Source organism: Mesoplodon mirus, assembly GCF_964341445.2.
Source record: "Mesoplodon mirus genome assembly, chromosome: 2".
NCBI classification, from domain to species: domain Eukaryota; kingdom Metazoa; phylum Chordata; class Mammalia; order Artiodactyla; family Ziphiidae; genus Mesoplodon; species Mesoplodon mirus.
The window spans coordinates 225,014,604-225,029,302 of record NC_138977.1 but is presented as its reverse complement, the minus strand read 5'-3'; the positions used below and the strand labels follow the sequence as shown (position 1 = coordinate 225,029,302).

At 43.5% G+C, this 14,699-nt stretch overlaps 1 protein-coding gene across 1 annotated transcript in view; it reads left to right on the top strand.

Moving 5' to 3' along the window:
• ADAM12 (ADAM metallopeptidase domain 12) overlaps positions 1-14,699 on the top strand; it is a 397,973-nt gene that overhangs the window by 289,214 nt on the left and 94,060 nt on the right. Inside the window, exons 6-8 of the mRNA XM_082637797.1 lie at positions 3,809-3,989; positions 10,788-10,853; positions 11,934-12,005. Coding sequence (XP_082493923.1) covers positions 3,809-3,989; positions 10,788-10,853; positions 11,934-12,005 — 319 coding nt within the window. The remainder of the gene's footprint in view (positions 1-3,808; positions 3,990-10,787; positions 10,854-11,933; positions 12,006-14,699) is intronic.

Sequence of the window (14,699 nt, the reverse complement as noted above, 5' to 3'; positions counted from 1 at the left end):
TCCACTGAGCCTGGATCCTAAGCAGAGTGCCGTGAGGGGTGGCCTTCATCATCTCCAACTGTCCCTCTCTTCTGCTTCTCCCATTCACCACCACTCACTGCCCCGGAAGTTGGCCTCACCCTCCCCTCATAAGGGCCAGTCCCGTGTTCTCCTGATCCTCTTAATCTCCCCATAGAGAAGATACCCACAGTCTTCATCTTTCCCAAACATTGGCAACTGTCTTCTAACCTCTCTCCGCCTGCTCTACCAGTGGGAAGAGAACCCCACTTTCAAAGTCTGCTGGATTTAAATTCCACACTCTGAGATACTTCCAACTCCAAGTTGACAGCTAAATACCTATGACATTCAACTTAAATTACATTCGCTTATCTAGTTTGGGGCCAGAAAGGGCTGTGAGAACATCAAATTTTCACATCTCAGAAACCCCGAATCCTTGAATTTTGTGTCCACTGTGGTTTCCAGCAATCTCTAGAGCTAAATGATTAATTATACACAAGACAGTCCAAAGCAATTATTTAATTAAGATGTATTATAGGCTGCCAATTGTTTGGAGCAAAGGGAAAGGCTTCACCCCAGTTTCTCAACATCTGGCCTTTGGATGACTTAAAAGATAAAAGGAGATACCAGAACATTTTTATGACTGAGTAACAATTTCTAGAAATTTTCCATTAAGTAGAAAATCTTTTTCAGTCATGTGCTTCTCATGATTAGAACTTGGTGACAGATTTTACTGTAAGTGTTCAGCTTATTGAAATCCAATGCAACATAGAAAATGTTGCAATGCAAAATGAAATGTCGGTGTCATTTTCTTTTTAGGGCAGGAAAGTCAGCTTTCTAGCCAATCTCTCTTTTCCCCTCAAGTGTATTCATTTTCCACTTTACCCTGGCCTTTTTTTTTGAAGATCTTTTTCTTAATTTAGGGTTTTTCAAAATCAACTTTAATAAACTGAAATGTCCTACTACCCATTCTAAACTGAGACATCTAAGTTGTAGTTCATAAAGAACTTTTCAAAGAAAAAAATACAAGCCACCCCAGAGCTGATGACCGAAGTCCTGTCTATATGAATAGATCTACTTGGAGATACATGAAGACTGTAGTTTGGGGGGTTGGGAGTAGGGGGCCAGGGTGTATAAGAGAACAGCTGTATGTAATGACTTTTAATCAATCTGTGGGATTTGAAACTTGCCAACACTTCTCAGTTACGCCAAACCACACTGGCTCCCCCATCTCTGAACGGTTAAGTGTCGTGATTATGGGTAACACACAGCTTAACTCTCCAGTGTTTTCCAGCTGCCCCGTGTGTCTCGGTGTGATCTTCTCAATTAGGCTGTGGTCATCCTGGACATGATCTTGCTGTTTCTTTCACTGCCTGTAACACCTCACAAAACAGGGCTAGTGGAGTAAACCAGCTGAATAATAATGAACTGATTAGCTTGTATGGGCTCACCGGTTGCGTTCAAAATAAATATTTGCCAAATCAAACCTTTTCCTTCCATACTATTTGAGTATTGACATACTGTTGTTCCATTAAAATTTAAGAATGATTAAATAGTCACCTATAAATGGGCCATCAATAAGCATTGGATGAGTGAATGGCTGAACAAATGAGCAATAGTGGATGTTATAGGAACACCTTTCAAGCTCCATCCTTTGGAAACAAGCTCAGATCGTCTGAAAGAAACTGCTGGAGCACCCGACTTTTTCAGCTGTTTCTTAAGGACTAAGCTATTTCTTAAGTCCTTGGAACTGATGCCCTAAAACCTGGAGCCCATGGACCTCATCCAGAGTCCTAAATCTCCTGAAGTTTTCTGCAAAATACTGTGGATCTATGTAGATGTGAATTCTTCTGGGGAGAGTGTAAGGAGGAGGTTCATGTCTCAAAAAAGGTTGAGTCGCTGTGTTAGAAGCATCTATTTACAATCAGATGAATTTTGCATGAAAATTGTGTGCATTTATGAGTGCGGTCAACTTGATCAATAACAGAAGTTGCTAGATGTGTGGGGACTCTCAGAGCTGCTAGTGTACTGCTACCCAAGTTCTCATTTCTCTAAAGAAAAACCTGATGCCAACATCAGGAAGAGCCTTTTTAAGTTAAAGTACTGCTTATTCCACATTGGAAAAGAGAAAGGAAAACCAGTGTGTAGACCGGTGTTCCCCCATCACTTAAAGAAACTGACATGGCTCATTTCCAGGAAGGAGGACACGTCCTGCTCCAGAAGGTCAGACATGCCTTGGGATCCATGGCATAAGGCCACCCCTGTCTCTGCAAGTTAAAATATTTAACAAACGTGTCCTTTTTTTTTTTTTTTACATCTCTATTGGAATATAATTGCTTTGCATTGTTGTGTTAGTTGCTGCTGTATAACAAAGGGAATCAGTTATACATATACATATGTTCCCATATGTCTTCCCTCTTGCGTCTCCCTCCCTCCCACCCTCCCTATCCCACCCCTCTAGGTGGTCACAAAGCACCGAGCTGATCTCCCTGTGCTCTGCGGCTGCTTCCCACTAGCTATCTATTTTACATTTGGTGGTGTGTATATGTCCATGCCACTCTCTCACTTCGTCCCAGCTTCCCCTTCCCCCTCCCCGTGTCCTCCAGTCCATTCTCTACATCTGCGTCTTTATTCCTGTCCTGCCCCTAGGTTCTTCACAACCATTTTGTTTTTAGATTCCATATATATGTGTTAGCATACAGTATTTGTTTTTCTCTTTCTGACTTACTTCACTCTGTATGACAGACTCTAGGTCCATCCACCTCACTACAAATAACTCAATTTCGTTTCTTTTTATGGCTGAGTAATATTCCATTGTATATATGTGCCACATCTTCTTTATCCATTCATCTGTCGATGGACACTTAGGTTAATTCCATGTCCTGGCTATTTTTAGTAATGCTGCAATGAACATTGTGGTACATGACTTTTTGAATTATGGTTTTCTCAGGGTATATGCCCAGTACTCCCACAAATTAACTAAGTAAAATACCAAAAAAAGCATACTTTTTTTTCATTCTTTTTTTTTTTTGGAAGTATAGTTGATTTACAATGTTGTGTTAGTTTCTGGTGTACAGCAAACTGATTTGGTTTTATGTAAATATATATATAAATTATATATATTATATATATATGTTATTTTTCAGATTCTTTTCCATTATAGGTTATTACAAGATAATGAATATAGTTCCCTGTTCTATACAGTAGGACCTTGTCATTTATCTGTACTGTATATAGTAGTGTGTATCTGTTAATCCCAAACTCCTAATTTATCCCTCCCACTCCCTTAGCCTTTGATAACCATAAGTTCGAAAAAAGCATAGGTTTATACTTAACCTTATTTCAGAATCCTTTCAACTATTTAGGAAATTTAGTTGATCAGGATGAATAATTCAGGTGTAGGAATTTTCCTTTAAAAAAAAAAAAGATTTCCCTTCTGAATCATGTCTGCTAATCCAGATCTAGTTATTTTCTAAGCGGATGAAACAACTTTTCTCTCAACTCTGCTTCCCAGCAATATATCCTTGAGAAGTAAAAAAACAAGCAAACGAAAAACGTAAAGACTAAACACAGTCGATTCTTTACCATAAAATATTTGAAACAAAAAACTTCGCAGACTTGGTTTTCAAAAGATTTACAAAAATAAATCAATGCAAACATATGGCACAGGAATGTCCTTTCCAATTCAGACCTGAGAATATAAATAAATTGATATTTCTCTTTTTATTCTCTGAGTAAGAACTGGGTTTTAGCCATGAACAAGAAACTGCCCTTAAAAGTTACATAATTTTTCTTCTTTCTTTTTCAACAGGGGACTTATTACATTTGAAAATAAAACCTATATTTTGGAGCCAATGAAAAATGAAACCAACAGATACAAACTCTTCCCAGTGGAGAACCTGCAGAGCATCTGGGGATCCTGTGGATCAAACACAACGGGCCTCGCAATGCATGACAGGCTCCCACCGCCCTCCCAGACCTGGACAAGAAGGGTAGGAGGGAAACCCACGTGGTGTCTCTGGGGAGCTAGGGACTCCAGCTAGGGACACCCACTGTTAGGCCATCTGGAGAAATTTTGCTATTTGTGTCTGAGGGATGGAGTTATTACCCAGTTTATTGGAGGTGGTTGCTATGATGTGAACAGAACATAATCAGATACTGAAAGCTCCATTGTTGTATTAAACGTCAGCCTCAGACTCATTAACCTATGCTGGGTAGAGTTGAGCTCAGAGGATGCAAAATCACATCTCCGGTGAGAACCTTCTGGGCCTAGACCCAGGAGTCTGCCCCACCGTTGGGCCCCTCCATGGTACACAGAACTGGACCAGAACCTCCACACCCTTGGGCAGCTCTCCCTTCTACGGGAAGAGACAGACAATATGGAGGTTTTGCCAATGCAAAATTAGGGTCTTCAAAATTAGGGTCTTCATAATAAGACCCTATAATTAGGGTCTTCATAAGGATTTGCACAGCATTCCCTGCCACTGCCCACTCACCTGCCCTGGGTCTTGGTCCAGCAGTGTGGCTGAGGGGTGGTGTTTATCCCCAGTCCATACTAGGGGGCACCTGTCCCACTTCCCTCGAGGGGTCTCTGCTTTCTGGCCACCTGCCCCTGGGTCTGCTCATCACAGGCCTTCCCTTCTGCTGCAGGACTGGAGAGAGTAGTTGCCCTAATGGAGTCTGGACCACAGATGTCCCTCCCGACTAAGAGGTCCCCCCCTGGTGCAGCACCAGGGAACCTGCACCCCGAATGGCTGCCTGACCCTTCTACATCAGTATCATGTGGGCTCCACAGACTGCAGCAGAACTCTTAAAAAGGAGTAAGGGTAGCCACATCTGGCTGGAGGCCCTGAATTCAAAAGACTACAATCCGATAGGAAGTTATCGACGACTTCCTGATTTTTCATCTCTATCTTTCCTGTTCCTCTCTTGACAAGAAATGAAGAATTCCTAGATATGATGTCACTTAATGATGTACTTACATTTGATGGTCTGGGGACATGTTTTCAAGGTTCCATTTGACACTCTTTGTCCTTCCTGACTTTAATTTGAGCGTTACACTGCTTAACACTCAACACTTCATAAATATTGTGCCTCTTTTTATTCCTAATCATTTTTCTCAATTCAGACAGTAAACGTTATCCTAAGCGATTTCTTCTCCTTAAAATTTTCCTCCTACCTGTGGAGAGGTGTGTGTTCCCCTAACCTGCTTTTAACTGAACTGCTTTAGGACTTTTCATTTTAACTTTACATTCATTCTTTCCATCCTGATTCCACCTATATGACCCTAACTTCCTCTGTTTGTTAACATGCTCCCAAGGTTTTCTGCAGCAGGTGCTTTTGCAACCTCTTTTTTTCTTGTTTTTCCCCATCACACCCCGTCAGGCACTGTGGCTGACTTTGACGTTGACACTCAGTAGTGGGGCTGAATCTCAATCTCCGAGAAAAGGACTTAAAAATTGCCCCCACCTCCACCGTCAGCAACAGCTTGACAGAATCTTCTTCCTGCTCTCCTCCCCTGAGCCAGCTTAGAGTGACAGATTTAAGAGACGGAATCCCAGAGACCGGCCTCTGTGGTCCCCGGGCATGTTTGTTTCACGCTTACGCTTGCCTTTGATTCCGGACCTCAGATAAGATGTGATGAGGCCGTAGCTTTCACAATCATAAACAAGTAGAACATTTGCATTTTGTTTTCCAGGCGTCTTGATTTGAGTACCTTGCTGATCACACGTTATCCACCTTGTGAGATTTATAACTTGACAGTTTAAACGGCACTCAGATATGTTTGCCGTTTCATTTGGAAGTCAGTCCTGACTTGGTCAGGCCTTGCCAGCCATATTTTAATTCTTTAACTAAGCTTACAGGCTCCCTAGAACTAGGGTTGGCACAGTAATTTCCAGTCATTTTGACGTGTAGAGAGATGGAGAAAACCTGAATAACAATGTTGTTTTGTTACTTATGCATATGCAAGTGTAAATGAACCTTTAAATTGTAGAGGGGAGGCATTGCATGCACTTCAACTCCGTTCTCAATATTCCTCTCTAGAAATAGTCGGGATTGTTTTTATGGAAGAGAAAATGTCTCTGACTTAAAGCACATCGATATTGTGAAAACAGTACAAAAAACGATTTTCAAATAAGTGGAATATGTGAGAATTAAAATTATACACAAGACAGTTTGGGGCAGTACCTATGGAAAATATGAAAGGGAAATACTCATGTTCTATGCCCCTTACCTGCCAGACTTAACACTGCCTTTATTTATACTCAAAAATCAATGTAACTGCATCTAACCCATCTAGTTTATGCACTGCAGCAACTGCCTTTGCTTTTTCCCAGCATTTTTTGCCCCTACTAAATGTTAACTATTGCACAGATTGGCTTGCAGACTGAGATTTTTCTGCAGATGTGTGTGTTTTTCTTCAACGAGCAGCAGGAATAAATCTGCACTCGGGGTATGCACTGGCTATAATATAAGCCTGAGCTATTGTTTGTCATTTTTACAAGGCTTTACATTAGATTTTAGTGAGAACCCAAGTTGCTTCTGGAAGGGTGCCTGCAGTCAGAGGGCTTCCTCGCCGGTTCCCTCCTTTGCAGCTTTGTAAGTCCAGCCTGCACAGCCCCTGCCACTCAGCCCTCCTGTGACTGCTCCCTCCCTCTCCATCAGCTGTTCATTCACAAATGCAAACGAATTTTAACAGAAGCCTGAGCAGACTATAAAGAAGGTGAAGGCCATAAATCTGCTACTGGAGAAAATCACATAATACATCCCGAAGGCAAATGTAAATTATTTTTGAATTATCCTCTCCGGGGATTATCTGTGCTATTGTTCCCCTCCACTAGTATGGATAATTAGGAGTCACATGTAAAAGTCAGTGCCTTCTCTAGAAAGCCATGTTTGCTTGGGCTACTGAGTTCAAATAGGACATCTGGTCAGGGAGACCCTGTAGTTTCCTCAAAGGCAGACACTCTGAAATGGACCAGGGCTGTTGCTTTTGGGTTTCTAGACAGGCTGTCATATTGGTTTAACAGAAGTCACATTAGTGACGGTGGGAGAAGTATTAACAGTAATGTGTATTATCTGTAGAGTCTAGTAATAGTTGAATATCTGGAACTGGCCAGAACCATTGGAAAACTTGTTAATTAGAGCAGGTATTTAATTTTTTATTTTAATTTTTTTAATATAATTTAATTTTTAAAATATTTAATTTAACTTTTTAATTTTTTAATTTAATTTTAATTTTTAAACATTTTCTCTAATATAACCACCCTCACCTCTGTACCTCCTCTAAGAGGCCATACACACCAAGTTCCTTTACTGCCTTGGTCGCCCTTAAATCTTGGTGGATAACAGAGCCAGCACTGCTCTTGCTCCCTTGGCCCTGAGCTCTGAGCATCTCTCAGCGTGAACCGAGGTTCCAAAATATCCAGGTGTGGATTCCTATTGACTCTTGTATCGATTGAAACTCTAGATGAGTAAATAACAGCTCTCACTTCTGCCACTGGCGTTTTAGACTCAATTTCAATACGTTGCATCTGTCCCCATTAACATTCAGTTCATCAGATTCAGCCCATTCTTCCAGCATTTGTCTCGTTTGGTTGCTGGTTCTGCAGCCTGTGTTAGTAGCCAGACCTCAGAGGCTGTACCCCACGCAGATATGAACTGTGTGCTCGGTCCCCATACAAATCGTTGGTAAGGATGGTAGAGATGACCTTTCACAGCAGAGACCAGGACTCAGTTCATACATATTCATAAAGTGGCCTTAGAGTCAAGGCACGGAGACTGGCGTGAGCCAACAAGGATCTTTCTTTACTCAGAGGAAGTTAAACCAAACCTCTCATTCATCAAATTTGCTGATCTTACCGTCTATGGAAATGGTCCTGGTTCCATTGTTATTGTTTTGTTGTTGTTGTTTGGTTAAAACACCCAACTTAGATTCAAGTTTAGATTCAACTCAGATTCAATCTGTTTGCCTGTCTCCATCCTTACAGCCTCAAACTGTCACCAGCGCTCACCTGCGCCCTCCACTTCCCCTATGGTCCCCCGATAATCCATTCTCCTCCCCGCAGCCAGAGTGATGTGTAAAGAACCTCACATTCAAGGGTCCCCCACTGCTCTCCGATAATTAGGTTACCGGCCAGCCTCCTCACCATGGCCCCTGTCCTCTGTCTCCGTCTTCAGCCACATCTCATCCACACTTTTCCCTCACTCACCAGACGATAGCCATCCTGCCCACTGCTACGACACTCCAAGCTCTCCCCAGCCTCAGGACTTGTGCTGTGTTATCCCGTCTCCCTGAAACACCATTTCAGGGACCTGGCCCATAGGAAGAGAGAGTTGGAATGAGAATTTATTGTCACCCTCATCCCGACTTGTTTTCTGACTCAGTTTGAGTTAAGTTCCCAATGCCAGAGTTCTTGTTGTAACATGTGTAGGGGTCATTCTCCCCGATAACTTGGCTGTGATGACTTTGAGAGGCCCAGGAACAGCTTCCCGCTTGAGCAAGACTCAAAGAACCCCTCGGTCTGCACCTCGGAGTAGAGAATGGTTGGGCCATCCTCAGAGGCTTATATACTCTTATCTGTTTGGGGAAGGGCTTTTGTTTATCATCACCCTCCAAAATGAAAATCCAATCAAGCAACCAGTTTCAAACGTTGCTCTGTATATCAAACATTTTAAATATGATTTTTTTAACCGGATAGCCCAGATAGGTGGAAATCATGTGGAGGTAATTTAAGCCTCTCTGTGTGTGCAGCTGAGGGAAGAAGGAACCTTTGCAGCCATGAGCCAGCCACTCCCCTATGGCTTTCTATTATTATGTGGTTAGGTTTCTTTCTGAGCTAGCAATTCTCTGCATTCATGAGAAAATTTGGACTTCTCTGAAAACTGCAGAGACAGGAAAATTGGGTTCGTGTGTTTGTTTTCATTATCTGGAATTGTGTATTTTCTAAATGATGATCCAAGGCCATTTGGAAATATCCCCTGGTCGTTTATTTCACCCCTTTGCAGTCTGAAAGGTGTAAACATCTGAACAACCAGGGCTCTCCCTATGAGTTTTTCAATGGGAGGCTAGTTTATTTTTTCTTTAATAGAGCTGTATTTTCTTCTGTAAGATGAGCTGAATCTGGTAAATTCAGCTCATGGTAAATCAGGGAATTATGGGAGGAAAAGAGGTTTCTGCTTTCCACACCTGAATAAGGAGAAGGGGCAAGATCTTCACACTTCGAGAAGGTGTCTCATTTTGCATACACCAGTGGGTACTGCTGGGGCTAATCTTTCCTTTGTGCGTACGTAGTTTTCACCATAAAGCATGCCTACAACGTATAGTTACAAAGCTTAACTTTTCTCCCTTGTAACGTTGTAAAAGTATGAGAAATTATACCTTTCATGGTGCTTTATTTTTCCTTCCTCCATAAGGTTTCCAGATTTCTTTAGGGATACCTAAATTCATGAATCAGCACAGCTGGCCCGCAAGGAGGAACACTGCTATGATACAAACATTTTTCCTGTAAAAATCTGTTTGGACGATCCCAGACTGATGGGGATTTGTTTCATAAAAGATGTTTCCCTCAGGATTATGTGACTGGAAAGCTGATTCAAAGCATGCCTTGGTCATCTTTGCTTTTGTCTGAAAGCGTGGTTATAACATGCAAGTTTTCAACGTTAAGCAGTGTGTGTAGTTAACTCATACAGCAGCGATATCAGCTATGAGGACTGAGACCAGTTGAACCCTCATTTCCTCCGACTGCATTTTATTGCAGAAACTGAAGGCTTTGTTTTTTGTTTTTAATGTTTGCTTCTTGAGACCACCCTCCATGAATTGCTTTTTTTTCTCCTGAAAGTGCCTTTGGGATTGTCCCAGTAATTCATGGAAGAGTACAAATGTTTTTTGAAGAAACATGATTAAAATGTCACCCACTTCAGAGACTGCCTTGATTTGGGAGGGAGTTCGTATTGGGCTCTCTGCATCATCTTCAGCCCCTACCCCTGGATATACAATTTCTGTCTTCTTCTCAACTATTGCACTCCTACCAATCCTTTTTCTCCAGTGGCATGTTTCAGTCTTTTTTTTTTTCTTGACACTGTTTCTTTCTATTCTGTTTCTTTTGTTCCTTTCTGGTTTTCCTCCTAGCACCTTCTTCTCGCCTGGCTCTGTTCCCCATTTATCCGCCTGGCTGTTCCCTATTCTTCCTTTGCTTCTAACCAGATTTTTAAATGATCACCTGCAGAAATCAGCTCCCTGGAATGGACTACTCAGTGTTTCCCCAGAAGGGCTATGCAGTTCCTGCTCAAAATATATTCGCTTTATATATCGGCTTTTCCCACATCACAAAACTAGACCACAAAGGCAAAGGGAACACCCGTGAGACCCTAATTCCATCATCTTCTGTAGCGATCTTGAAATGTGCTACATCCAGCCCGAAATGAAGAGTTCATTGGCTCCTGTTCCGGAGAGAGCTTTGGTCTTGCTTGTTTACATATGTGTTTTGTTTAATAATGATCTCAACTTGTTCTGATCCTATAATCAGTGAGTCAGCAGAAAGGTTAGATTCCTTTTTAAGGATTTCCCAGATGGAAATGGAAAGTGGCCGCTCACGTTGAGAAGGTTTTACAGAGGTTTTTGGGGTTGGAGGTGAGCTTCTAGGTGGGACAGGGGTGTGGGAGCCAGTGATGTCGGTAGAGGAGGGGGGGTCCCCTAGTTCAAGTGCTTGAGTGGAGAGACATTGACAGTGTTCAGGAAGCCCCAGAGAGGCAGTCAGGGAAATTAAACCCATGTTTACTTTTGGCAGCAAAAAAGAGAGACCCTCAAGACGACCAAGTATGTAGAGCTCGTTATTGTGGCAGACAACCGAGAGGTAAGAACTTTCTGAAATTTCTTGGTTGGTTTAAAAAAAAAAAAGGCAAAAGAAAATGTTTAGCAAGTTATTACTTGCTTTATTTAACCTCATTTTCCAAGAGGCCTTAAAAGCATTGTAAACAACCCATTGAAAAAAGTGGTTTCCTGGTATTATAATGTGTAAAATATTAAAAATGTATCTGGTATTACAGAATATTAGCAAGGACTGCAGAGTTGCCATGTAGCTAAGCTCTCCAAACAGGGAGAATTATGTGTGGGAAATGGCAGATGGTTTTAGAATGTATTCTAAAACACTTTGGGGGAAAGTTTAGTTTTAAAATGTCCAATATGTCCTCAAGCAAAATGAATGAATGAATGAAGGCTGTAGACACAGCAGAAAAACCCTACCTTCCAAAGTAGGGCTTGATGCTGTATTAGTTTTTTTTTTTCTTTTAATTAATTTTTAATGAGTTTTTTTTTTTTTTTTTAGATTATCTTCCCTGTGTTCTTTCCTTGCCTCTACTACCTATTACGAATTAGGTGACATTTTCTCCCAGACTGGCTCAACGCATATGAATGAAACAGACTTGACCATTTCACAGGCAACTGTTCCCACTCTGGAAGTTCAGATTAGCCCGGAGAAGTGGGAATTTATTAACTTTTTATCCACTCTCTGTATTGTTTGACTTGTTGCCATGCGCTTCTATTACTTCCACTCTTTAATTTTTTAAAAACAAATATAAAGGAGATTTTGGAGGAAGTTAAAATCAAGTTGATGATATGAAGAATGGCTTTGGACTGCCTTCTGGTTGTCTGTTTTCTCTATGCCAAAACATGTCACTGCCTCCATCATTTATGAGGCTGGAAAATTCACAAAAGTTACTATCTTCTGAGCACTTGGCTTGGGTGAATTTCAGGGAGTTTCAGAAAGTCCCTGGATGGGGAAATTACTCCGCAGGATGGGAGCTCACTTCACCAGAAACCAGGGAGGGCCCTGGGGGATTTGCAGAGCCTGAGACTTCACATTTCCAGGAGCTGGGAAGATGAGATTTGATTGATAGTCTTGCCATTGGTAATGCTGACATTTAAAATTATTAAGTTTCAGAGGCAAGGAAAAGACCTGGAAAAAGTCAAACAACGATTAATAGAGATCGCTAATCACGTTGACAAGGTAAGTTCCTTGGGGGTAATTAGATCACTCACAGCCTGTAAATGTTTGGGAATAAGGTGGAGAGAATGAAACACATCCCATCCGACTTAGGGAGGTTGGGTTCTGCCTCCGGTCCTGGGCTGGTACCCAACTTCCCCTTCTGAGAATTCTTGGGGCCTGGAGCAGCTGTAGGAGATGCCACCCCATGCTGTCTGGACCTCGGTGGCCTTGGCATCCATCTCCCGCCAGGCTCTCTTCTGGCCAGGAAGGCGTTTTGACCTCCCCAGTTAGATCCAGAATCCCAATAGGGTGCATCTGACCCTCTTGAGAGCTCCAAGCAGGCCTCTTCCCAGGTCTCCCTGGGCAGGTCCCATGGGCCCCCTGAGGGTGAGCTCTCATTGATAAGGGACCCACGGGCTCCACAGTCCCAGGACACAGAAATCGGCTTTCAGCTCAATCGGCCGTCAGAAAATTCCTCACCGAGAACTCGGGAGGGAGCTCACCTCTGCAAAGGTGATTTCAGAGCTGGAAGAGATCCTGAAAGTCTGCTCTGACCCAGGTGTATTTGCTCGCCAACGCTCCTTACGTGACCTGTTCGCAAGGAGGTGGAACCGTCTACGTACGCCACCTGCCTTCAGCGACAGACCCTGCAGGGAGAGCGTCGGGCTGTTTGGTGCTGAGGGCTCTCAGCCCAGAGCATGTTGGCGTTGCCTGGAAGCTTTCAAAGGCCTTGCTGCTCGGGTGTCTGGGTGGGGCCTGGACATCAGGCTTTGTAGGCGCTCCCAGGTGGTTCTCACGTGCTATGTGGCTGGCAGCCCCTGTCTGAACGTAACCATAATTCTTAGCAATAGCCTGTCTCCTGCCTCTGAGGACAGTGGGAGAGGAAAGGGGCCCCGGCTCATTGCTGAATCTCTCATGGCCGGGATTCTCTGAAATGCTCACCGTTTACACATAGCAGTTTGTGGATGCTTCACGGTAGCTCTGTTTCCAAACAATCCTATTATATAATATTTAAAGTGAGATTTCAAAGTTTTCGGGAAAATGAAAACAAAAGCCTTCCAGAGATTCAACTCCATTCTACGAGGACTTATGGGCAGTACCGAGCAGTGTGTGTCAAGAATTCAGAATGTATCAGATGTGGTCCATCTGTCCAGGGAGGTCACAGATTCGTAGAGAAGCGGATCCATAAGCCACTTAGCATGGAGCAGCGTGCTGGGAGCCAGGTCGATGCTGTCAATCAGGTGTTATGGGGATGCCGAGGAGAATCACCTACTTCTTCCTGGGGGTCAGGGAGGCTTTGCAGGGAGGCGATTTTGCAAGGTGAGTAAAGTTTCACCCGGAGCACAGGCGGGGAGGGCCTGGCTGGCTGCCCACGAGCCTGGACATGGCGAGTAACTCCATCTAACTAAGCAGTGTGTGTGTGTGTGTGTGTGTGTGTGTGTGTGTGTGTAGCATAATGGTGTGTGTGTGCACAGCTTGGGCAGGAGCAGACGAAGCTGCAGGGGATTCAGTGGCAGGGCCCTGAATGCCCTGCGGAGCAGTCTAGACCCATCGAGATTTTATTCTACCATCAGTGGAGAGCAAGGTGAATGTTTTTAAGCAGAAGAGACACACAGGATCACACACAGCTGTGCCTGCAGTTAGTGTGGAGGATGGCGTTACCAAAACCAAATACAGCTGGTAGGCGTCTATTGTACAGAAATTACGAAGATCTGACCCGGGGCTGGGGAAGTGGGGATGTGAGAAAGACGAGGATTTAGAGACATTTGAAGGGATGGTTCCTAATAAATGTATTGAGCAGTTGCTACGTGCCAGGCTCTAAGTGCTTTGCAGACACTCCTGGGTGGATACCAGTATTCCCATCTTTATAGCGGAGGTTTGCAGAGGCTAGTTAAGTAATCAGCACATGTTCAAACAGCATTGAAAGGCAGCACCAGGAATAAGCCCTGGTCTCCTCTGCAGGAGTTTTTGACCTTGACTCTACCTGCTGACTGTGGATCCCAGCCCTCCTTGACTGAGCAGAAGCAGAGGCTGAGATGAGCAGGGGTCCCAATGAGCCCAAGTTTGGGATGACAGGTGAAAGAGGCTTCGTACCAAAAGAAGTGAGAGCGGGAGTCTCCTGGGGTACCCTGAGCAGTCAGAGATCAGGGCCTGGTGCTCGGAGAGAGGCTATGGCTGGATGGAACTTTCTGAAAGCAGGAAAAAACACAGATGGCTGATGGCACCCTGAGATGATACTGTCCTCGTCCACCAGAGCTTTTAGGCAGGTCAGACTCCCAGGCAGCCCATGCTTGCTGATATATTTTGAAGAGCTACTTTTTGAAAATTAAACTTTACCCTAAAGTCAAGTGGATGCAGGAGAATTTTTGTAAATGGCAAGTCCTCCTGGCAGGGAGGGTGAGGGATGGATCCCAGAGGATATGCCAGAGACCGTAGGAGTCAGACATGGTTCTCAGTCTGGGCTGGGCATTAGAATGCCCTGGAAAGGTTTGTTTGTTTGTTTGTGTGTGTGTGTTTGTCTATATGTTTGCTTTCAAAATGCTGATTCCAAGTCTCAGTGCAGGGACTCTGGTTTGATTGGCCTGGGTGGGGCCTTGGGCGAGTACATTCCAGACGCCTCCAGTGAGATGGGACAACATCCAGATGAAAACAAAGAATTCAAGTACTTCTTAGGCCTTGGAAGTAAACGGAAACCATGAACAGTATTAAACTCGG